The 24,404-nt window shown below is 46.2% G+C and overlaps 1 protein-coding gene across 5 annotated transcripts in view; it reads left to right on the forward strand.

Moving 5' to 3' along the window:
* Positions 1 to 23,861, forward strand: part of LOC135237811 (filamin-A-like) — a 64,207-nt gene extending 40,346 nt beyond the window's left edge. For 2 of the 5 annotated variants that reach the window (XM_064305294.1, XM_064305295.1), the window contains exons 25-48: positions 317 to 477; positions 992 to 1,159; positions 1,267 to 1,390; positions 1,709 to 1,865; positions 2,173 to 2,362; positions 4,842 to 4,865; positions 6,915 to 7,162; positions 8,238 to 8,324; positions 9,787 to 9,886; positions 9,980 to 10,120; positions 10,902 to 11,030; positions 11,282 to 11,455; positions 11,752 to 11,913; positions 12,989 to 13,192; positions 13,298 to 13,450; positions 13,863 to 13,985; positions 14,671 to 14,937; positions 16,016 to 16,153; positions 16,620 to 16,735; positions 19,286 to 19,418; positions 20,503 to 20,679; positions 21,121 to 21,339; positions 21,722 to 21,925; positions 22,706 to 23,861. In XM_064305294.1, the coding sequence (XP_064161364.1) occupies positions 317 to 477; positions 992 to 1,159; positions 1,267 to 1,390; positions 1,709 to 1,865; positions 2,173 to 2,362; positions 4,842 to 4,865; positions 6,915 to 7,162; positions 8,238 to 8,324; positions 9,787 to 9,886; positions 9,980 to 10,120; positions 10,902 to 11,030; positions 11,282 to 11,455; positions 11,752 to 11,913; positions 12,989 to 13,192; positions 13,298 to 13,450; positions 13,863 to 13,985; positions 14,671 to 14,937; positions 16,016 to 16,153; positions 16,620 to 16,735; positions 19,286 to 19,418; positions 20,503 to 20,679; positions 21,121 to 21,339; positions 21,722 to 21,925; positions 22,706 to 22,890 (3,784 nt within the window). In that variant the 3' untranslated portion in view covers positions 22,891 to 23,861. The remainder of the gene's footprint in view (positions 1 to 316; positions 478 to 991; positions 1,160 to 1,266; positions 1,391 to 1,708; positions 1,866 to 2,172; positions 2,363 to 4,841; positions 4,866 to 6,914; positions 7,163 to 8,237; positions 8,325 to 9,786; positions 9,887 to 9,979; positions 10,121 to 10,901; positions 11,031 to 11,281; positions 11,456 to 11,751; positions 11,914 to 12,988; positions 13,193 to 13,297; positions 13,451 to 13,862; positions 13,986 to 14,670; positions 14,938 to 16,015; positions 16,154 to 16,619; positions 16,736 to 19,285; positions 19,419 to 20,502; positions 20,680 to 21,120; positions 21,340 to 21,721; positions 21,926 to 22,705) is intronic. The other 3 variants (XM_064305297.1, XM_064305296.1, XM_064305298.1) reach the window with 3 other exon arrangements.
* Positions 23,862 to 24,404: the final 543 nt, after the last annotated feature.

Raw genomic sequence — 24,404 nt, forward strand, 5'->3', positions numbered from 1 at the left:
TCTTTCTCAGAGTTTGTCTGTTCATCTAATTAAGTTCTGTTCAATCTCCAGATCCCCATCAGTGCCCTGATTGCCTTTTCTGCACCAAATATGCATCTTTTCACAAAATACAGAGCACCTCCCAAAAAAGTGCATCTTTCATCTAGAATAGTTGAACCATAAACCTGTAATGCAAAAAAATCAGCCCGTTATACTTACGAAATGCATACATGCAAAGTCCTGCCCACCCCCCCACCCAATAGCAGATGTGTGTACTCAGTGTGTGCTTGGCGTGTACTTAGCGTGTGCTTAGTATGTCCATTCTCCCCCCCTCCAGCGGTGCGGGCACTGGTGGGCTGGGGCTGGCAATGGAAGGCCCATCTGAGGCGAAGATGTCCTGCACCGATAACAAAGATGGCAGCTGCTCTGTGGAGTACATCCCCTACGAGCCGGGAAAGTACAACCTCAACGTCACGTACGGCGGCCAGCCAATCACTGGTGAGATGCCTCGTTTCGCACCCGCCCACTCAGGAAGCGCGCTGTGACTGAGGGTTCGAGGAGGCCCCTCCCTTTATGTCCTCGGTTTATCTTAGTTGACTTAGTTATTGCACTCGTGCCTACTCAGTTATTGCTTGTATTGTTTGCATAGACTCCTTTGTTGCTGCGTTTGTTTGTGTCGATCAGATTAGCCTACAGGGTCCAAGTTAAACTACGCGGTCATTCCCTGCACTTTGAACGGTACTTCCCGTACTTACTTGCCTGTAATGTAAAATGTAATGTCCTGAGATCAGGGAGGTTTAGCCTAGCCTGCGATCTTCCGCAATGTCTGTATCTCTGTATCTGACCCCCTTCACCCTATCTCCCTCTCTCTATCTCACCCTCTCTACATCCCTCTCTCCCTCTCTACATCACCCTCTCTACATCCCTCTCCCTCTCTCTACATCTCCCTCTCTACATCCCTCTCTCTCTGTCTCTCCCTCTCTCTTTCTCTCCCCGTGTCTCCCTCCTGCAGGAAGCCCTTTCTCCGTGCCTGTCCACGACACGGTGGATTCCTCCAAGGTGAAGTGCCAGGGCCAGGGCCTGGGCACCAACGTCCGGGCCAACGTCCCCCAGGTCTTCACCGTGGACGCCAGCAAGGCTGGGGTGGCCCCTCTGAAGGTCCGCGTGCAGGGCCCCAAAGGTCAGTCTCCCCTCCCCAAAAATATACTCCACCACACGGTGTCATGCTCCCAAGGTCAGACCAGGTCTGGGAACTTTAGAAAAACTGTCCCCCCCACCCCACCCCAGGTGTGACCGAACCAGTGGAGGTGGCGGATAACGGCGACCAAACCCACACGGTCAGCTACGTTCCCACGCGCGAGGGCCCCTACTCCATCAACGTGCTGTACGCTGATGAGGAGATCCCACACAGGCGAGTCTCTCCTGTACACTGTTAAAGCGGTTTCCCTACGTGTATGTTAATGTGGTTTCTCTCTTGTGTGTGGATGTTAAAGCGGTTTCTCTCTGTGTGGATGTTAAAGCGGTTTCTCTCTGTGTGTATGTTAAAGTGGTTTCTCTCTGTGTGTGGATGCTAAAGCGGTTTCTCTCTGTGTGGATGTTAAAGCGGTTTCTCTCTGTGTGGATGTTAATGCGGTTTCTCTCTGTGTGGATGTTAATGCGGTTTCTCTCTGTGTGGACGTTAATGCGGTTTCTCTTTGCGTGGATGCTAAAGAGGTTTCTCTCCCATCAGCCCCTACAAGCTGAAGGTGTTGCCCACTCACGATGCCAGCAAGGTGCGTGCCAGCGGCCCGGGCCTCAACACCACCGGTGTGCCAGCCAGCCTGCCCGTCGAGTTCACCATCGACGCCAAGGATGCCGGGGAAGGACTGCTGGCGGTGCAGATCACGGTGAGGCAGCGTTGGGCGTTCCTCACGGGTCCTAATGGGTCCTGCGACGGAACAAAACTTTTCAGACCCTTAATGTTCCCGGGGGCCACTAGTATTTGGCTTTATTTCTGAAAATTCTCTCCTGCTACCAGCTGTGAAGAGTGCGAAAGCTCTTGGGTAAGTCAATAGTTCACATACATCAAGTGCTCTGTGTCTGCTGAGACATTTGGGGTCTGAAAAACAGTATTTCTAGGTAAATCGGGGAAAATCGTGTTAAAATCACGTTAAAGGCAGTTGCGGTTGATAACATCGTGATTGGCTGTTTCAGGATCCGGAGGGAAAACCGAAGAAGGCCAACATCAGGGACAACCAGGACGGGACGTACCTGGTGTCCTACGTGCCGGACATGACTGGGCGCTACACCATCCTGATCAAGTACGGAGGCGATGAGATCCCGTACTCGCCCTACCGAATCCGAGCCCTGCCCACTGGGGATGCCAGCAAGTGCACCGTCACAGGTACAGACTCACCCCCCCCCCCCCCCCCCATAGCTTCTCTTATAGCAGTGTAATACTGGGGAATGGGGGCTGCTGGGGGATCATCCTGTTAAGGCCGCGTTCTAGTGTGTAGACGGGCCCCATGGTCTGGTATCTGTTAAGGCTCTGTTCCAGTGTGTGGATGGGCCCCATGGTCTGTTATCTGTTAAGGCTCTGTTCCAGTGTGTGGATGGGCCCCATGGCCTGGTATCTGTTAAGACTCTGTTCCAGAGTGGTGATTGGCCCCATGGTTTGATATCAAATCCTAACTGTGACCATGCCGACTGACTGGTAGCTTCACAAGTCAGGAGAGGTTCAGTCGGCCAAGATGATAATGTCTTGTATGAAATGTTTATATTCATGTGTGCTCGCCATTTATGTTCTTTGTGTATTGCAGTGGTTGGTTCTGCAGTTTTGTATGTCTTATTTGTGTTTAGTTCACATTTTGGTACTTTAAATGTGAAACCTGAAGAGTGACCTAAAGACCCATCACTCAAAGACCTTGATCTGATCAATCAAGTAATTAACCATGGAGTAGAACAGTCTGAAATCAGGTCACATAATCGCACGTGGAGTAGAACTGTCCGCAATCAGATCACATAATCACACATGGAGTAGAACAGTCTGAAATCAGGTCACATAATCGCACGTGGAGTAGAACTGTCCGAAATCAGATCACATAATCACACATGGAGTAGAACAGTCTGAAATCAGATCACATTATCGCACGTGGAGTAGAACTGTCCGAAATCAGATCACATAATCACACATGGAGTAGAACAGTCTGAAATCAGGTCACATAATCGCACGTGGAGTAGAACTGTCCGAAATCAGATCACATTATCATTACATTACATTACATTACAGGCATTTGGCAGACGCTCTTATCCAGAGCGACGTACAACAAAGTGTATAACCATAACCAGGAACAAGTATGACGAAAACCCTAGAGAGAAGTACCGGTCCAAGTGCAGGGAACAACCGCATAGTTCAACTTGGACCCTGAATGTTAAACTGATTAACACTAACACATGGAATGCACATGGAAACACTCGCACATGGAATAGAACAGTCCGAAGTGAAATCACACCAAGAGCACTAGGACACGTGACACAAGAATAGGAACCACAGTCTGAATGTTTTTGTCACCCCCCCCTTCCCCCCCACACCCAACTCACATTGTTGCACGCTTCAATTTGCACTGAGCAGCACTGACACGTTGAGTATCATAAGCTTTGAAGAAGAGCATTTACACTGCCCAGCTCTCTGAAGAGCTATGAGTTCAACCTGGGCTTGATATCATTTTTCATTTTTTATTTTTTTTCATTTCAACTTTATTTAAGACTCCTCTTAAAAAGAGGTCCATAGCATTAGTTTAAATTATCCATATCCTAGTTTTAATTATCATTATACAAGCATTACATTCATTATGATTGCTAAAGTTAACAAAGACTGAATATTCATTCATCCTCACAGTGAAGCTCATAGATGCAGTATAAGCATTACATGTGTTATCGGAGAAGTTTATAAACACTTTATAAGTGTTATGCAGTACATGCAGTAACACAGTGGAGGTTATAAATACTGAATAACATTAAGTCCATGATCAGATGCTATACCATGCAGATGCTATGAATGCTGATAATCAGATTCTGAGCAGCTGCTCATGCAGTCAGTGAGGCCCTTAGATCCTGTGCACATTGCACAGCAATTTCAAGCCTCTATGATCAGTCTAATAACACCCACAGGTGTTTGTTAGACAGATTACAACAGGAAGCGGAGTGCCTTGGACTGATCAGAACAGGAAGCGGAGTGCCTTGGGCTAATTAGAACAGGAAGCTGAGTGCCTTGGGCTGATCAGAACAGGAAGCTGAGTGTTATAGACTAATTAGAACAGGAAGCTGAGTGCCTTGGACTGATGAGAACAGGAAGCTGAGTGGCTTGGATTGATTAGAACAGGAAGCTGAGTGTAATAGGTGATAGACTGGTTGGGTGCCCTATTCCCAAATGTTCAATTCCAAGCTGTATTGCCTCTGTACAGATGAGCCCCATCCAGCTTCACAATATATACACACACACACACACACACACACACGCGCACACAAGCCCACACACACACACACACACACACACACACACACACACACGCGCACACAAGCCCACACACACACACACACACACTCACAAGCCCACGCACGCACACACACACACGCACACACACTAGCCCACACATGCACACAAGCCCACAAGCCCACAAGCCCACACGCACACACGCACACAAGCCCACACACACACACGGGCACGCACACCTGTCACCTGTTCTGCCCTGCTGCTCACACTCACAATCACATTTTATTTTGTTTTTTTTTTACCATCCTTTGTTCTTTTTGGAGCACATTTTGCCTTTTTGTTGTTGCTGACGATCTCACTTTTTCGCTCTCTGCTTCTCACTTTTCCTCAGTCTCAATTGGAGGTCATGGGTTGGGTAAGCGCTTTCTAAAACTTCCCCTTTACCTTTCGTTTTGCATGAATATTGGCATGGGACCGTTTAGCAAAAGCCTGTCTGACTTATGCGCTTGGAATATTTCCGCTCCTCCTTCATAACTTTTTTTCTTTCAGAAGTTGAAAAGTATATAATGTTAGGAATTTTCCTCTTTCATACCATTTTGTGTAATTGGGTTGAAACATTACCAATTTACTAGATATTGCATTAAAATGCAATGCAGACATGCTGTTATATAACACGTTTTTTTTTACAGTTCCTGACTACATTGAAAAGCTTTCTGTAACCTAAATGTCATTGTATATGTATGGGTAACCAGTGAAACTCTGATGGTTAAGATTTACTTTCATTCCTAGAAGATGGCCATCATATTATCCCTTATAAGTTGGTATTATTCAAAGAGAATGATATTTGTTTAGATTTTCTCTTTCCTCGCCCATCCATCCGTCCTGTGTAAATGTCTTTGCAGCATGACTTTTCTGTCCTCAGGGCTGTTGTCATGGTTACTAATGACTAACCACAGCCATACACTTGTTTGTTGTTATGGCTGAAATGACCCTTTTTATATGGTTTTGGGGGAAATTTCTTTTTTACAAATAATGGACTGTGGGTTTATTTTGGAAAGGGAAGTAATCTTATTAACTGAATTTACATTGTCCATTAAACTGGAGCAATGGTAAAATGGAGAAGACGTGTGTTTTTGGTCAATTGCATCCTTCCAAGGAAGTGCTTCACTGAAAAATACACATGCCCTTTGAGTGTGGACCCAAAGTTATGCAGTTATTTTTATTGAGCACTCGGTGATTTTCAAAATGCAGACAATATCAACCTTTAGATCAGGGGTGTCCGGTCTTATCTGGAAAAGGGTCAGGGTGGTTGCAGGTTTTTTGTTTTAACCCAGCACTATACCACCGGATTCTACTGATCAAGTTAGACTATGGTTCGTTAATTAGCTGAATCAGGTGTCATAGTGCTGGGCTAAAACAAGGAGCAGCCCTTTCTGGATAAGATTGAATACTCCTGCTTCAGTTGAGGTAACTGTGGAAGCGGAGGTCTGCTTCTAATGGTTAAAAATGTCTGAATGAGTCCACCTCCACAGACCTCCACATGCTCTCCTCTCCTGCTAGTTCCTCCAGTTTCATGCGCAGTGGTTCGAATGTTACCGTTGGTTACCAGGACTGGGTCAAATGTGCATCTGAAATACTTTAACCCTTCAAGATGCTGGTAACATTTGAAAAAACTCCTGTAATTGTCAGCAATCTACAGGATTTTTTACTGGTGTCTTGGGCTGGGCAATATATCGTAATGATAATTATCAATTCTTTTTTTTTTAACACCATAATGATCAGCACCGCCATATGGTGTGATACCTTTCTTTTCATCTTGTTTTTCTTTAGTTGAACCGGATGTTGTAGTAAACATCCAAACTTAAGAGGTCACATGAGTCTTCCAGAAAAAAACACACCACCACTGATATCTATTGGGTATTAATAAGAATAATACAATCTGCAGCAAGGTCGTACGGATTCGATGTGATAATGTGATGTGTTTTTCCAAAAACACATTGCTGCTGATTGGCTGTCTTATGAACACCCAATAGGTATGTGGCAATATTTTTTCCTGGAAGCACTTCATCATAGCCTCTGAAGTTTGGATGTTCGCAATCACTTCCGGTTCAATTAAAGAAAAGCCAGGTGAAATCATCTTGTACGATTAAAGAAAAAGAAGACAAAAGGAAGGCGATAAGCTACATGGTGGTGATGATTGATTGTTAGTACACTTAAAAAACGTGATGATCGTCAATATGGTTTATCTCCCAGCCCTACTGGTGTCTAAGGGTTAAATGTATGTCTTTTTTGACCCTGGTCTATTGGTTACTGGGTGGATAACGTAGACAGTTGAGACTGAATGTGTTATTTATTCATGTAAGTAAAAACAATATGGACATACATCTTATTTTATTTTTTTGCTTTTTCTTTTTTTTTTTTGCGGAACCGTCTAAATTTTGGTGCTAAATTTGGCACGCCTCAGGGGCTGGGGTGGGACCGACCATACAGATCGGCGAGCAGACGGTGATCACGGTGGACGCCAAGGCGGCGGGGAAGGGCAAGGTGACGTGCAGCGTTTGCACGCCCGAAGGGGCGGAGGTGGACGTGGACGTGGTGGAGAACGAGGACGGCACCTTCGACATCTTCTACACGGCCCCGCAGCCCGGGAAGTACGTCATCTGCGTGCGCTTCGGAGGAGAGCACATTCCCAACAGCCCCTTCCAGGTCACGGTAAGTACCGCAGTAATAATAACAATAATAATGAATACAGCTGCAAAGCAGCGATTCCGGGGTCCAAGCAGCTAGTGCGACAATGCAGCTAGAATCAGCCATGTCCACGCTTCTTGAACAAAAGTGTTAATGTTCCAAAGATGTCGTGAAGGGACTTATGGTTCATGCAAGGTGTTATTTCTTTCTAATGGAAATAGACAAAAATGCTTAATAATAAATAAAAATTTAAGCCACCCATGTTTTTCAAGTCATCAGCCACTATTCAAGTTTCGACTTGCTGCAGGTCAGCCATGTCCATGTGGCAACGCCATGCATTTTCATGGAGTTATACTTTTAGCCCAGCTAGCCACAAACCTGAACACCCCAGAACACCAATGAATGTGAAATATTAAAACCCTACTGGCGGCCATGTTGTTCATACTGTTCATTCAGGTTTTGCCTTGTTCAAAGACCAAGCCTGGAATTAATCATACCAAGAATCAATGCTGTGGCTTTTCATATTTTTCATATGCTGAAACCTGTTTGGCTGTTATTTTCATGTCTTAGAACATAGAAACAACTTCTTTGCTATTTGGTGAGGCAAAAACAAAGTGTTCCAAATTTCACATTAATCAGACTTCATGAAGATTTTTTCAGTATTTTCTCAGATGCTAAGTATGTATTGACATTGTTTTCTTTTGAAGTACTTTGAAGTGTTGACAACTTTTTTGTACTGTACTTAAAATTAAACATTATTCTGATGCTGTTTTGATTGACTAATGCTTAATGTTTGTTTGACAGCGCTAATTCTGGTCAGTGTTGTATTGCTGTCCATGGACTATGTCTTATTTACTCTGTTTCTACAGCCTCGTGGACTCGATCACATTCAGTCAGTAATATCAGTGAATGAAGGGAAAAAAAACTGGTTTCTCCCTCTCTGCATTCCCCCCTCTTACTTATTTCTCTTCGTTCTTTCCACCCTCTTGTTTCTCCCTCTCTCCATATCCTCCCTTCTCCTTCTTTATTCTTTATCTCCATAATTCACTTCTTTTTCTTCTGGTTTCTTGTCTCCTTCTCCTCCCCTCTCTTCCTCCAGGCCCTCGACGGAGGTCCCACAGAACAGCTGATGCAACAGAGCCAGGTTCCACAATATGCCTACGCGCCCAACATGGGCCAGCCCTGGGTACTGCCACCTTATTCTCCCACAGTCACCCCAACCCCCCTCCCCCCCTCCCCACCCTCTTGCATCTGCACTTTGACTCCTAGCGAGAATCCACCCTGCTGCCCTGCCACCTCTAGCACCCTGGGACTGACCACTCATTCATTCCTCCCTGCAGGTTTAAGAGAAATTTCCCAAAAACCACCTGGTTTGATCAAAAACAGGAACAAAATACGAGGCATCGATTATTTTACCAAAAATTCTACAAATTCATATGAAACCGAAAAAAAAACTTTGTGCTGATCAGGAAACACTGATTTTCAAACCCTAAATGTCTCTGAGGTGATTAGAGTTGGACTTCATGCGGAGCCTTTTCTCCTGCTATCAGCTGGTTGAGAACGCAAAACGGCTGAAGCACTCGAGATGTCTGCCTCTGTTTGAGACATTTACGATCTTAAGATCGACATTTCTGTTTAGTCTTGAAAAGCCGCATCCGTGTTCAGTACAAACACCAATTTTAAGTTGTGTTTATTTGACCAAAAAGGCTTAAATTTGAAATGAAATTTCTTTCAGCTCTGCCCGTGGGTAATTGTTCTTTTTTCAGTCACGTCATCTCAAGCGTCAACGGGTCTTTGGTCATTTCATCCTGAATCTGCACCGCTTTCTGTGGGCGAAACCTTGAGTCCTTCGTCTTCTGTGGTGTCATTTTCTCTCGCAGTGTCTCTGTTGGTGATTCCATGGTCATCTTCTCCCACCTCTTGTGTGCTGTGATGTCATTTCCTCTCGCAGTGTCTCTGTTGGTGATTCCATGGTCATCTTCTCCCACCTCTTGTGTGCTGTGATGTCATTTCCTCTCGCAGTGTCTCTGTTGGTGATTCCATGGTCATCTTCACCTCTTGTGTGCTGTGATGTCACTTCCTCTTGCAGTGTCACTATTGGCGAATCCATGATCATCCTTTCCTGCCTCTTGTGTGCTGTGATGTCACTTCCTCTTGCAGTGTCACTATTGGCGAATTCATGGTCATCCTGTTCTATTGTGATTTAACCACTTCATACTCCTCTTTTCCAGCCATCCTTCTGCCAGCTTTTGTCATTGTGTGGGTGATGTCAAAATGTCAAGCTTTCTTTTTATTTTGCGTTTTCAACGTTGTTTTTTTTTTTTTTGGAAAGATTGCAGAAGTATAGAGGTTCTGAAACTGTAAAATTTGGGTAAAAAGAATACTTCAAAGAAAGCAAATGCCAGTTTAATTTTTAAGTAAATTTAGAGAAGAAAAGTTTGAGACCCACTGTTCAGTGTTAGGAAAGAGATTGAGCAGTATGTACTGGTGACTAACTAATACGGCCTCAACATGTGCTAATCTTTCAGACTATTGCCCACAAAGCCACATTTCTCCGTTAAATACACAATGCACATTGGGAAAGTGTGGTTCTTGCCAGACTGCTATGCAACTGGTTAAGACTGTTGACCTTTGACCCTGTTTTGCAGGCAACTGACCAGCCAATGGGCATGAACGGACTGGATGTAGCTGGCCTACGACCCTTTGACCTGGTCATTCCTTTCACCATCCAGAAGGGAGAGATCACAGGTAAGCGCGCCTGAACTGAGGCTGTGCTGGCGTAGACGTGCGTGTGTGGAGCAAGCCGCCGGCGGTCTGTCACAGTGCAACCCTTCTCCCCAGGCGACGTTCGGATGCCCTCTGGGAAGGTAGCCAAGCCGGACATCACGGACAACAAAGACGGCACCGTCACGGTCAAGTATGCTCCCACCGAGGCCGGCCTGCACGAGATGGACATCAAATACGATGGCATCCACATCCCAGGTACAAAAAACACTGCAAGGCATCCACCTTCCAGCTACAACACTGCAGGCATACCACATCCCAGGTACAAAAAACACTGCAAGACATCCACATTCCAGCTACAAACACTGCAAAGCATCCACATTCCAGCTACAAACACTGCACAGCATCCACATTCCAGCTACAAACACTGCAGAGCATCCACATTCCAGCTACAAACACTGCACAGCATTCACATTCCAGCTACAAACGCCGCAAAGCATCCACATCCCAGGTACAAAAAACACTGCAAGGCATCCACATCCCAGGTACAAAAAACACTGCAAAGCATCCACATTCCAGCTACAAACACTGCAAAGCATCCACATTCCAGCTACAAACACTGCAAAGCATCCACATTCCAGCTACAAACACTGCAAAGCATCCACAAACCAGACCTGGGTCAAATACGTATTTGTTTTGGATTTAAATATTTTTCTGTGCTCTACTGATCTTTCCTGGTGTGATTGAGCCTGCCAATATGACCAGAAGGCAGGGTTTGCGCTTTTTGAGAGTATTTAATTGGTTCCAATACACCAAACAAGATCAGTAAAGCATAGAAAAGTATTTGAATCTGAAACAAATATGTATTTGACCCAGGCGTTCTACAAACACTGCAAGGAATAGGTACAAAAGGTACATTCCAGGTACAAAAAACACTGCAAGGCATAGAATAAGCCTCTGTTTGCCTTACTACTTAGTATGTCACTCTGGATTGTAAATAGTTTGTGTGCTGAGTGTCTTTTATTCGTTTCCTGTACAGGAAGTCCTCTGCAGTTTTACGTGGACTATGTGAACAGTGGTCATGTGACTGCCTACGGCCCTGGGCTGATCCACGGCATGGTCAACAAACCCGCGGTCTTCACGGTCAACACCAAAGACGCCGGCGAAGGTAGAACAACAAAGCTGCAATGCACCCTGGGCATCCAAAGATCTGCCGTTTGCAGCGTCTGATTGGTCTTTCCTTCTATGCGTGAAGCCATCTTTTTGCCCTGCATCAGACACACTGTTTATTTCTATAACCGGTGGCTTATTGCTAATGTTTTGACTCTGGACAATGTCACATTTCTGGAATGCATCCTTCATTTGGGTTTTTTATCTGCATGCTGGAATTGAGTGTTTGTTGAAAATGCGCCCCTGTAGGTGGCCTGTCTCTGGCGATTGAGGGCCCGTCCAAGGCGGATATTAGCTGCACTGATAACCAGGACGGGACCTGCACAGTGTCCTACCTCCCGGTCCTGCCAGGCGACTACAACATCCTGGTCAAGTACAACGACAAGCACATCCCTGGGAGCCCATTCATGGCCAAGATCACCGGTGAGTACACACCTGGGGCACAGACACGAGCACAGAGATCTGTACCTGCACCTGGGACACAGACACAAGCACAAAGATATGCACCTGGGGCACAGACACAAGCACAGAGATATGCACCTGCACCTGAGGCACAGACACCAGCACAGAGATATGCACCTGGGGCACAGACACCAGCACAGAGATCTGCACCTGGGGCACAGACACAAGCACAGAGATCTGCACCTGGGGCACAGACACAAGCACAGAGATCTGCACCTACACCTGTAACTCCAACTCCCTGCGCTTCCGTTTCCTAGGCGACGACTCGATGAGGATGTCCCACCTGAAGGTGGGGTCTGCAGCGGACATCCCGCTGGACATCGGCGAGCTGGACCTCAGCCAGCTGACCGCCTCTCTGACCACGCCCTCCGGGAGGGAGGAGCCCTGCCTGCTCAAGATGCTGCGCAATGGCCACGTGGGTGAGTGACAGCCCATGGAAACACCCCCTGTGGGTGAGTGACAGGCCCAGGGACACACCCCCTGTGGGTGAGTGACAGGCCCAGGGACACACCCCCTGTGGGTGAGTGACAGGCCCAGGGACACACCCCCTGTGGATGAGTGACAGGTCCAGGGATAAGCCCCCTGTGGGTGAGTGACAGGTCCAGGGACAAGCCCCCTGTGGGTGAGTGACAGGCCCTGGGACAAGCACATAACTGACCTGCTGGTATTGCAGTATGAGCTCAGAGATATCAGCTTTAGAGAAGGAGTAAAGCCCAACAAGGTATTAGCCAGGACACCATCAAGCTCTTTATTATTACTGATGCACAAGGTTAAGCATTAAACCTTAAGAAGTCACATTTTTCATTATTTAAAAAATGTATACACGCTATCAATGTAGAGAAAAGTGGCATGTATTGGCATTATTTCTAAAATGTAAAATATGAGGAAAATTATAAAGGGTGTGACACAATCAAAATTTTCAAATTTTTTCTCATTTTTTCCAAACTTTTTTTTCAAATGAGATCCTCATTACTGGTGATTTGTGGCTACACCATGAGATCATTAGTCTATTAGAAACAAGGTGACAGCAATGGAAGTAAGGATTTCAATCAATACTGGATTTACATTCTTTCAGTTGGTTTATTTCCACATCACTTTCATGTTCATAACTGACATAATCCATGCCTGATGCGTTTGTGTAACCGTACTTACAGTTTGTTAGACACACTGTATCTAGGAAGAAATTTGGTGCTTGCAAAGACCTGCAAAGATCTCCCCTGTGACTCCGGAAACATGTTCAAATCAAGGATGGGCAAAAATACAACGGAAGGCATTTTGCTTCCCAAATTGAATGTACCTATAAACTGCAGGCAAAATGGTTGAGGTGTATGTTTTTTGTTAAAGCCATACACACAAAGAAGCAAGCAACCCCTAAGACATACAAAACTCCTAATAAACGCAAATGCATATTTCAAATACTGTGTGTACTGGCTGTACCCACGGTCCAGATCAGAAGTTCAGAAGTGCTCAGTTCTGAAGCTTCTCTGCTTCCAGGCGTCTCCTTTGTACCCAAGGAGATTGGGGAGCACCTGGTGAACATCCGCAAGAACGGGCGGCACATTCCCAGCAGCCCCATCGCCGTGATGATCAGCCAGTCGGAGATCGGCGACGCCAGCCGCGTGCGGGTGTCCGGGCCGGGCCTGAGCGAGGCGCACACCTTCGAACCCGCCGTGTTCGTCATCGACACCAGGGAAGCAGGTGAGAGCGGAGGAGGGGAGGAGGAGTTAGAACGCCGCACGGGCCAATCGCCGAGCAGTGCTTGAACCCGTTGGTCTGATCCCCGGTTTGTTACCCTTGGCGAAGGTTACGGGGGACTCAGTCTGTCGATCGAAGGCCCCAGTAAGGTGGACATCAACACAGAGGACCAGGAGGACGGGACCTGCAAGGTGACCTACTACCCCACGGAACCAGGAAATTACATCATCAACATCAAATTTGCTGACCAGCACGTGCCAGGTAGCCCTGCCCGCTATGAAAAAATATTTAATATCTTTGTATTTTTAATGTTTTAATAATTCCAAGGTAATATGTGATCCATTAAATATGAAATTATGAAGGTTATGCCCAACATGTTAGATAATTATTTTGTTGGAGTTCCTATTTAAACTAACTCACTTGCCCTCATATTGCAGTATATGAAAGGAGGGTATAATAATTTATTACTATATAAACTTGCCCTTCCTCTCATTGTCTATCATGCTGATGGGATAGAATAGTTTAATATTGTTATTAACTTGCTGTCCGTGAAAAGGCAGAGCACGAGAGCATGTTTCTGGGCTTACTCGCCCTCCATCAATTCAATTCAGTTCAAGTTCAAATGACTTTATTTTCCGCGAGGAACTTCATTTCGTCTCTTCCTCCGTTACAGGAAGTGCCTTCACGGTGAAGGTGACGGGGGAGGGCAGGATGAAGGAGAGCATCACCCGTCGCCGGCGAGCCGCGTCCGTGGCCAACGTGGGCAGCCAGTGCGATCTGAGCCTGAAGATCCCAGGTACTGAAGCCAGGGGGCGGAGTCTAAAGGGATAAGCGCAGTGAGAGGCGGAGTCTAAAGGGATAAGCGCAGTGAGAGGCAGAGTCTAAAGGGATAAGCACAGTGAGAGGCGGAGTCTAAAGGGATAAGCACAGTGAGGAACAGTGAAGGCGGAGTCTAAAGGGATAAGCGCAGTGAGGAACAGTGAGAGGCGGAGTCTAAAGGGATAAGCACAGTGAGGAACAGTGAAAGGCGGAGTCTAAAGGGAAAAGCGCAGTGAGGGACAGTGAGAGGCGGAGTCTAAAGGGATAAGCACAGTGAGGAACAGTGAAAGGCGGAGTCTAAAGGGAAAAGCGCAGTGAGGGACAGTGAGAGGCGGAGTCTAAAGGGATAAGCACAGTGAGGAACAGTGAGAGGCGGAGTCTATAGGGATTAACACAGTGAGGAACAGTATCTGTGTTTGAATTTTGGTGGGTAGCAGAATTGCGATAGATGATCGCTTACTTCCATATTGATGAATGGTGGAAAATGCCCAGTTCTATGCCACTGTAATTAAAATCCTGAAAGTAGTAATCCTGTTCACTGCAGTGTTGACTTCCTTGTGACAAATCAGATTTGTATCAGTTTGCAAATACATGCATCAAATGCATTAACGCTCTGACCCCCCCCGCCCCACCCCCCCCCCCCCACCTGTGCACGTGCATAGAAATCAGCATCGCTGACATGACCGCTCAGGTCACCAGCCCTTCTGGAAAAGTCCACAAGGCCGAGATCATGGAAGGGGAGAACAACACGTACTGCATCCGCTTTGTTCCCACGGAGATGGGCATCCACACGGTCAGCGTGAAGTGCCAGGGCCAGCATGTCCCCGGAAGCCCCTTCCAGTTCACTGTGGGGCCCCTGGGGGAGGGAGGGGCCCACAAGGTCCGCGCCGGAGGCCCCGGCCTGGAGAGGGCCGAAGCTGGGGTGCCAGGTTAGTGTGTGTGTGTGTGTGTGTGTGTGTGTGTGTGTGTGTGTGTGTGCGTCTTAATGGTGTGTGTGTGTCCTTGTGTGTGTCTTAATGGTGTGTGCGTGCATGTGTGTGTGCATCTTATTGGTCTGTGTGTGTGTCTTAATGGTGTGTGTGTGTCTGTGTGTGTATTTGTGTGTGTGTGTGTGTCAGTGTGTATCAGTGTGTGTTTGTGTGTCTGTCTGTGTGTGTATGTGTGTCTTAATGGTGTGTGTGTATGTGTGCGTGTGTGTGTGGTGCCTGTTTCTGTTGTATGCTATAGTATCTGCCTGTGTGTGTGTGTGTGTGGTGTGTGTGTATTGTGTGTGTGTGTGTGTAATGTGTGTGTTGTTGTGTGTTATTGGTTGTGTGTGTGTGTGTGTATGTGTGGTGTGTGTTGTTGTGTGTGTGTGTGTGCTATGTGTGTGTGTTATTGGTCGTGTGTGTGGTGCTTAATGGTGTTGTGTGTTGTAGTAGTATCTGCTGTGTGTGTGTGTGGTGCTGTTCAGTGTGTATCAGTGTGTGTTTGTGTGCTGTGTGTGTGTGTGTGTGTCTAAGGTGTGTGTGTAGTGTGCTGTGTGTAGTGGTGCTGTGTCTGTGTTGTGAGTATGTGTTGTGTGTGTGTGTGTGGCGTGCCCTGTTTCTGTGCATGCTTATAGTGTGTGTGTGGTGTGTGGTGTCTGTGTGTGTTGTGTGTGTGTGTGTGTGTCAGTGTGATCAGTGTGTGTTTAATGGTTGTCTGTGTGTGTGTGTGTGTTATGGTGTGTGTGTGTGTGCTGTGTGTGTGGTGCCTGTTCTGTGATGCATAGTATTGCTGTGTGTGTGTGTATGTGTGTGTGTGTGTTGTGTGTGTTGTGTGTGTGTGTGTGTGTGTGTGTTCGTGTGTGTTGTGTGTGTGTTGTGTGTGTTGTGTGTTATGTGTGTGTGTTGTGTGGTGTGTGTGTGTGTGTTTGTGTGTTGTTGTGTGTGTGTGTGTGTTGTGTGTGTTGTGTGTGTCTTTTATTGGGTCGTGTGTGTGGTGGTGAGAGGGTAGGTGGTAACAGCAGTTCTCTCTGCTGCACAGCTGAGTTCAGTATCTGGACCAGAGAAGCGGGGGCAGGCGGCCTGTCCATCGCAGTGGAGGGACCCAGCAAGGCTGAGATCACTTTCGAGGACCGAAAGGACGGGTCCAGCGGTGTGTCCTACACCGTCCAAGAGCCAGGTACACACACCCCATCCACCTGTTTGTACAGAGCCAGGTACACACACCCCATCCGCCTGTTTGTACAGAGCCAGGTACACACACCCCATCCGCCTGAACACTGTCCGCACAGAGATATGAACACTCATCACAGGAAGCACCTTTGTCCAACAAGCTTTTTTTTTTTTTTTAAACTGCAGGGATTTTGCAACTCAGGTGTACATAGGTGTTGGATGCAGTACCTCGCATGTCCACTAGGCAGTGCTGATAAATGTGGCGATGTAGCTAGATAAAAGCATCAGGAAGTGAAACTGCTTTATGTCCCGAACTAACAAAAGGAGTCTCAGATTTTGTAATCGCCCCTGAGTATTCATGGGGGAATTTTTAGCATGGGTGACACTGTCCAGCGCGACTTCAGGGAAATGACACGCTGGAAGAACGCGGTGTAAACGCGGTGTAAACCCGGGTTCATTCTCCTTCCTCGCAGGCGACTACGAGGTGTCGATCCGGTTCAACGACGAGCACATCCCCGACAGCCCCTTCATCGTTCCTGTGGCCTCCCCCTCGGACGACGCCCGACGCCTCACTGTTGCCAGCCTTCAGGTGAGACATCGGGAAAGACAGACACCTGTCTGGACCCCCTGCCCCTGCCCCTGGGGGCGGGGGGGGAACCCCAGCACCCCCACACCCCAGCAAATGCAGCAGGCCTCTAGGGAGAGATGCAGCAGAGCATTATGGGACAGGGAGGGGGGCCCTCGGCTACAGCAGGGCCCCAGGGCATTGTGGGACAGGGAGGGGGCCCTTGGCTACAGCAGGGCCCAGAGCATTATGGGACAGGGAGGGGGCCCTCGGCTACAGCAGGGCCCAGAGCATTATGGGACAGGGAGGGGGCCGTCTGCTACAGCAGGGCCCAGAGCATTATGGGACAGGGAATAGGCCCTCTGCTACAGCAGGGCCCAGAGTTATGGGACATTACATTACACAGGTGGCTCAAAGTGCTTCACAATAGGCAAAAAGTAAAAAGACATGGCATAAGCCTAATGAGACATGAAAAATGGCATTTTAGTATAAATGTATATATGAAATGGAAGATAAGAAGTGAAAACAATATGGAATGAGATGCTAATCTGATCATAAAATCAGCCCTACTGGCCATATGACTGTTGGCATCATGTCCAGGTGTATGTCCAAGGGTGGGGGTTTGTGTGGAAAGAGGGTTTAGTGTAAATTTGGTTCTCTTACAGAATTGGGGGGAGGGGGGTTAGGGAAAGAGATTTTAGTGTAGATTTTGGGGGGATTGGGGTGACCGTAGGCCCTGCTGCTGTGTATTTGCTGGGTGGTGTGGACGCTCTGGGACTGAAGGACTGTGTGTGTTTCTCGTGTCTCTACCTAAAGGCTCTCAACAGCCCACTCGCTCACAGCCAAAGCGCTGGAAACCAGCAGCTAAAGGGTTAAAGACGCTGAAAGAGGCTACTGCTCTGGGCTGGACACCCCTGCTTTTCAGTAGTGTTAGTCTCACACACACACACACACACACACACTCCTGATTTACTGAACTCACTAATGAACACTCACAAACTGTCAAACACACTTTACCTCTCTCTCACACACACACACACACACACACACACTCCTGACAGGGTCACTCCTGAACACATACATTTGCACACGCACACACTCCTGATTTACTGAACTCACTAATGAACACTCACAAACTGTCAAACACACTCTCTCTCTCACACACACACCACACACACACACACACAGAAAGTGAAATCCTATTTTGGTTATGTGGTGTTATTCTCCTGCTTCGCTCTCCTCTGAAGCCTCCCTCTTTAACCCGGTTAGCTGCCTCCAGGTAAAAGCTACCTGTCCCTCACTCTTCCTTAATGATGTCATCACCTGGGTCTGCAGCTGCAAAAAGAAGCTGGCAAAATTGCACCCGCTTAAAAGGAAATTTTACTTTAAGTAGGGTTGCCAACGTTCCGTTCCTTCAATATCAGACACAATGCCCCCTGGGGGGTTGTTGTTTTTTTTTCCAAATTAATTGCTTTTTGAACAAGGTAACAATATTGCAGCTCTCAGAGCATTTTTTGGCAGCCTGGTTTTGTAGTCTAATGCTTTGTACTCATTTGAATTTACAGGACTTGGGAAAACATGGAATAAAGGGTTTTACAGGATGCCCTGGGTAACTCAGGACATGTTGACCGTTCTACTTGTGAAGCCAGAGTGTAGCTCATTGCACACTGAGAAGTGCTAAATTAAAGTATTACATGGCACCACATTATTTTAGCTTAGATATTTCCACAAGTAGATTTGACTAATCAACATCAGTGCTAATGACTTGTTTTACTTTCCTAATGATTTTAAAAATAGCACTACTACGGCTTTGTCAAATTCTGATTGGGAATCACAAAAATATCATTTCTATACTGTGGTTTTATGGCTTGAAACCAATGCACATGTCTGAGAAGTCCAAGAGAAGCTGAAGACCTCTCCCTGCAAAAAAAGAACATGTTGACTAGCTTCTTTATCCTGTGAAAGATATGCTGGTCCCTAATTTTATATCTATATGTAGTTAGTTTGATAAAGGAGCCGCATTGGAAGGACTAAATTGTTAAATTCTGCTTCTGCTGGTCATTGTAATAATACTAGACTGCATTACAGAAGTATCACACCCATCATGTACACAGTGTCTTCACAGTGAGATCAAATGCCGATACAAAGATTTGTGTGTGCCCCCAAAACAGATTGAAAGATTTGTGTGGATGAAGGACTTTTTTTTCTGTTTTTTGGGAGGGGCTTTCTGAGCTCAAATCTACGCATTACAAAGTTTTATCGATAGCTTATTGGTTCTAATGATCACCCTTTATCATGCAGTCGCTTTCATACAGTAGATAATTTCATAAAAATTCAAAAAAATAAGTATTTTATACTTGTTTAGCCTAATAAGTAAATAACATTGTGGGTCATGCATAAATGCTAGTATAGCCAAAATCATTTGCTGCCAGTTCAATGCCAGAGTACGTATTAGGATCGTTGCAGAAGTGAGAAGCACAGTTGAGAAATGAGAAACTGGGCCCGTGAGAAATGTCCTCCCCCCCATTTAGGCTGACCATTCAGGTTTGAGTGTTAAGCTCTGATTCCCTGCAGGAGTCTGGGCTGAAGGTGAACCAGCCGGCCTCTTTCGCTGTGAGCCTGAACGGCGCCAAAGGCGTCATCGACGCCAAGGTGCACAGCCCGTCCGGAGCTCTGGAGGAGTGCTGCGTCACCGAGATCGACGAAGGTAACCAGGGAGGAGTTTACGGGGAACTACAGCCCAATATCATTTCTTTATAATCTGTGTAACCAGGGAGGAGTTTACGGGGAACTACAGCCCAGTATAATTTCTTTATAATCTGTGTAACCAGGGAGGAGTTTACGGGGAACTACAGCCCAATATCATTTCTTTATAATCTGTGTAACCAGGGAGGAGTTTACGGGGAACTACAGCCCAGTATAATTTCTTTATAATCTGTGTAACCAGGGAGGAGTTTACGGGGAACTACAGCCCAATATCATTTCTTTATAAACCGTGTAACCAGGGAGGAGTTTACGGGGAACTACAGCCCAATATCATTTCTTTATAATGAGTGTAAACAAGGAGGAGTTGAATGGTACTGCAGCACAATATTGTTATTTTATAATACAGTAACCAGGGAGCAGTTGAGTAACTTCAGCCCAAAATCTTCACATTTATAATGATGGTAACCAGGGTAGGACTTAAAGGTGAACTACAGCCCTATATCGTTTCTTTACAGTGAATTTTGGTCCTGACCTTAAGAGGTGTAGCTATCTCATTTCTAATATGTCACATATACTACTTTAGCCCACAACAGTGAAAATGCATAGAGCCCCACCCCCATACAGTGATGTCACCTGGGTATAACTCCTTCCCTTTCCCCAATTGTAGGGAATGGATTCTGATTATTTACTGGAGGATGACATTATGAACAAATTAAAACAATATTCTCAATCTCAGTTGTGTCAAATGTGTACAACAAATAGTTTACATTGCACAGTACTCTTCAAAAGACACCTGCATCAGTGATAAGAGAAGGACCTGTATCCCAATTTCATCATCAGTTTGGATGAACATTCGTAGATACAAATGAAAGATTTGGTTCAGACACATGAAACACCAGTAACACCAGTCACACCCTCTGGGGGGAAAAAAAGTAAAATTTGGAAAAGCAAATTTTAACTTTCCTTTAAATGCTTGAAATCCAGTTCAGAGATTGCTCATGGAAATGGCCGTTGCCAGGGCTGTTGATGAGGAAGTGACCGCGTGACTTCCCCAGCCTGTGCGCTGACGGCTTCCTCTCCCGCAGATAAGTACGCCGTGCGCTTCATTCCCCGGGAGAACGGGCTCTACCTGATCGACGTGAAGTTCAACGGCTCGCACATCCCCGGCAGCCCCTTCAAGATCCGCGTGGGGGAGACGAGCCAGGCGGGAGACCCCGGCATGGTGTCTGCCTATGGGACCGGCCTGGAGGGAGGCAGCACAGGTACGCACCTGCTGAGACAGGAGACAGGAGACTGAGATGGACACAGACACAGATTTAGTATATTCTATAGGCACTGAATGTGTGTGTGTCAGACCCGGTCAAAAACGTATTTGTTTTAGATTCAAATACTTTTCTGTGCTCTGTTGATCTTGCCTGGTGTGATTGAGCCTGCCATTATGAGCAGAAGGCAGGGTTTGCACTTTTTGAGAGTATTTCATTGGTTCCAATACACCAGACAAGACCAGTAAAGCGTACAAAAGTATTTGAATCCAAAACAAATGTGTATTTGACCCAGATCTATATGTGTGTGTTTAGGCCTTAGCGTGTGTGTGTGTGTGTGTGTGTGTGTATTATGTAGACACTAAGTGTGCGTGTGTGCGTGTGTGTGTGTGTGTGTATCATGTAGACACTAAGTGTGTGTGTGTGTGTTTCCCTCTCCAGGTTCTCCCTGTGAGTTCATTGTGAACACCAGCTCGGCGGGCCCCGGGGCCCTGGCCGTTACTATCGACGGGCCCTCCAAAGTGAAGATGGACTGCCAGGAGTGTCCCGAGGGCTACAAGGTCACATACACCCCTATGGCTCCTGGGAACTACCTGATCTCCATAAAGTACGGGGGACCCTACCACATCGTGGGCAGCCCCTACAAGGCCAAGATCACCGGTGAGCCCCTCAGAGAAAGCGTCATTAGGGCAACCCTGTACCAGTGAAGGATTCAGTTTCAACCAATCAAACACAGCCCCCCCCCCCCCCCCATGTTGATTTTCCTGATTAATCAGTAAATACTGGACCCTTCTCTGGGTACCATAATCTTTTGGCTTTATTACTGAACATTCTATCCTGCCAACAGCTGTCCCTGAGTGCATAGCCCTTAATGTGTTTGGGCTTATGACGTACCCAGTTCCTCTGCCTCTGGGACGTGTAGAATCTGAAAACCTATTCATTAATTTAGAACAGTGGTATGGCTGTTATGGTATTGATTTTGGAAGCGTGGCGCTAGCAGTTTGTGAAACCCGCGTCCGTCTGTCTGTCTGTCCATCCTCAGGGTCGCGCTTGGTGAGCAGCCACAGCATGCACGAGACCTCCTCGGTCCTGGTGGACCCGGTGTCCCGCAGGGTGTCCACCAGCCAGCAGGGGGCGCCGGGATGGGCCTCCTCCGACGCCAGCCGCGTCGTAGCCAAGGGGCCCGGCCTGAGCAAGGGGTACGTGGGCCAGAAGAACAGCTTCAGCTTGGACTGCAGCAAAGCAGGTACGTTTGCCTTGGGGCTGAGGGGTCCAGGGGTCGTGGTTTATCAAGTACTCACCTGAAAACCCTTAGATATAGGCAAGCTTTAGCTGATTCTATTTGAGTACATTTTGGGGCACTGGAGAGTTTGTTTTGACCCAGCTTTGTTTGACTTGCACACTCTTCAGGCTTAAGTAAAAGGAAGCTAAGGTTTTTCATAAGTACTCCAGCATCCTTCCATGAAGTAGAAAGGATGAGGACTTTTCTTTTACTCTTCAAAACCAACGTGTTTCAGCACTAGCCTTCATCAGTTATTGATCAGACAAATAAAAAATGATACGGCCAAAGAAGAATTTTAATCTTAAAAAGAAAAAAAGTCCAGGCTTTATATAGTGCTTATATAATACTCTCTCATTTGTGTGAGGGGCCTAGACGGGCTGAATGGCCTGTTTTCCTTGTTATGTATTCCTTATTTATTTTTTTTTAATTGGTACGAAGGTCCTCAAAAAGGTCACGTTTGCAAAAAAGGAAAAAGCAGCAGTCCCAACACAGATTTGTGGGGGACTCCAGTTCCCACAGTGCCTTGCTGAAATGCGTTCCCCCTACAGATACGATACTGTTTCCAGCCCAGTCTGCATATATTCCTGTCTTTTGACCCCGACCCTTAAAAAAAAAAACCTTCAACGTTTTTCACAGAGTGATTTCAGTTGAAATGCAAAAAAAGAAAAGAGGAGAATCTCCAGACATTGGCAGATTGGCTAAGCGGATGTAAACGGGTGGGGTTTTGTTTGTTTCCCTTCTTAGGGAGGAACATGCTGCTGGTGGGCGTGGACGGTCCCAGGGTGCCGTGCGAGGAGATTTTGGTGAAGCACTTGGGCAACCGCCAGTACAACGTGTCGTACCAGCTGAAGGAGAAGGGGGAGTACATCCTGGTGGTGAAGTGGGGGGACGAGCACATCCCCGGGAGCCCCTACCGTATCTCTGTGTAGCCCCGCCCCTTCCTCCTGTTTCCCCACGCCCCCTCCATGGCCCTCTGTACCCCAGTTATACGTACTGAAACACTGAGCGCCCCCCTTTTCTGTTCACTAGCTTCACTTCCCTATTTTTTCTGTAAGCCCTGTAGTTGTCACTTTTTTCATTTTTAATTTTACAAACTTACACATACCTTTTATTTACATTCATGGTGGAAGCTGTAGGCTTATATATGGACAACTGTAGAGACAAACGCATTTTAGTCAGACTTTTCAAATAACGGTTTAGTTGCTGCTAGTTTTTTGTTTGTTTGTTTTTTTTTTTTTTGCCTGGATTTAGCAACACTGCTGTTAAAAAATTGTGATCAGAGATTGGAGAGGCGAGTCAGAGAGTGTGCCTTATTTTTTGCTGGATGTTATCGTTCATTTCACAAGGCTAAACTAAACACCACTGCCCAAGGCTTCAGGGTGTATTTTCTAAAAAATAAAAAAAATGCCTCTAATTTGTGGGTTTTTTCAGCAATTCTTTTCAATTTATCCCACGCCATACTGATTAAACCAGTGAGCTGATTGGGCTGATTGCAAAGCAGGGTTTGTTAGAACTGTTTATTGCAAAAAATGAATTGAGAGAAACGAAGGGGATGCGCTTGAGGTGAAGCAGATAATAGAGGAAGCAGCTGAGTAGCTTGTATAGTGCTGACAGGTGCAACCAGCAGGATATATATTTGGATTTATTATTTTTTTCTAATTCAGTGTTACTGGTAGATGAAACTGCTGTTTTTTGACATTCACTTTGAAGCAGTCTCATGACTTCACTGTCACCACACCCGACCCCCACCGCCCAACCCTCTTGGTATTTGTTATTATGTAATCAGCATATCAGAGTAATGAGAAAAGGATGTGTCCTATGTGAATGAGATAAAAGAAATGGCTTTTAAGCAATGACTGTTGCAGTTACATTTTGATAAACAATAAAGTTGTCTAAAGTATTTTTGCTGTACATCAAACTTGTGTTTGTGTCAATGTCTCTGTTGATTTTTGTAAGTTGTGGAACTCTGACATGAACATTCTTGTATTTGCAAGCATGTGCCGGCAAGAGCGACCAGCAGGGGCTTAAACAAGGTTAATAAACTTAAATATCTTGTTTAACATGGATGAGATCCTCTACAGTCTATAGATACAATCAGTACAAACTAAAAGCAAAGTTTTTAGCAATACGAAATTAAGCATAAACACTTACCAAAATTCCACGTGCCAGATTTCTCATTCAAAATCAGTCATACTTGATAGGTGCACTGAATAATATAAATATTTTGAATGTATTTGGATGCTCACCGATATAAAACGGGATCAGGTCCTTCATTGAACATGCCCTCTGTTGTGGAGTCAAAGCGGTTTTCACTTTCCTTCTCAGAAATATTCACTCAGATGAGTCTTCTGTTTAGAATTAGGCATTGCAAAATTGTTTTGTTGTAAAACAACCTTTTAGGCATGAAGTCTCAACTTGGGGCCTGCGGTCTGGGAGGACGGGT

This window comes from Anguilla rostrata, chromosome 13 (assembly GCF_018555375.3).
Source record: "Anguilla rostrata isolate EN2019 chromosome 13, ASM1855537v3, whole genome shotgun sequence".
In the NCBI taxonomy this organism is placed as follows: domain Eukaryota; kingdom Metazoa; phylum Chordata; class Actinopteri; order Anguilliformes; family Anguillidae; genus Anguilla; species Anguilla rostrata.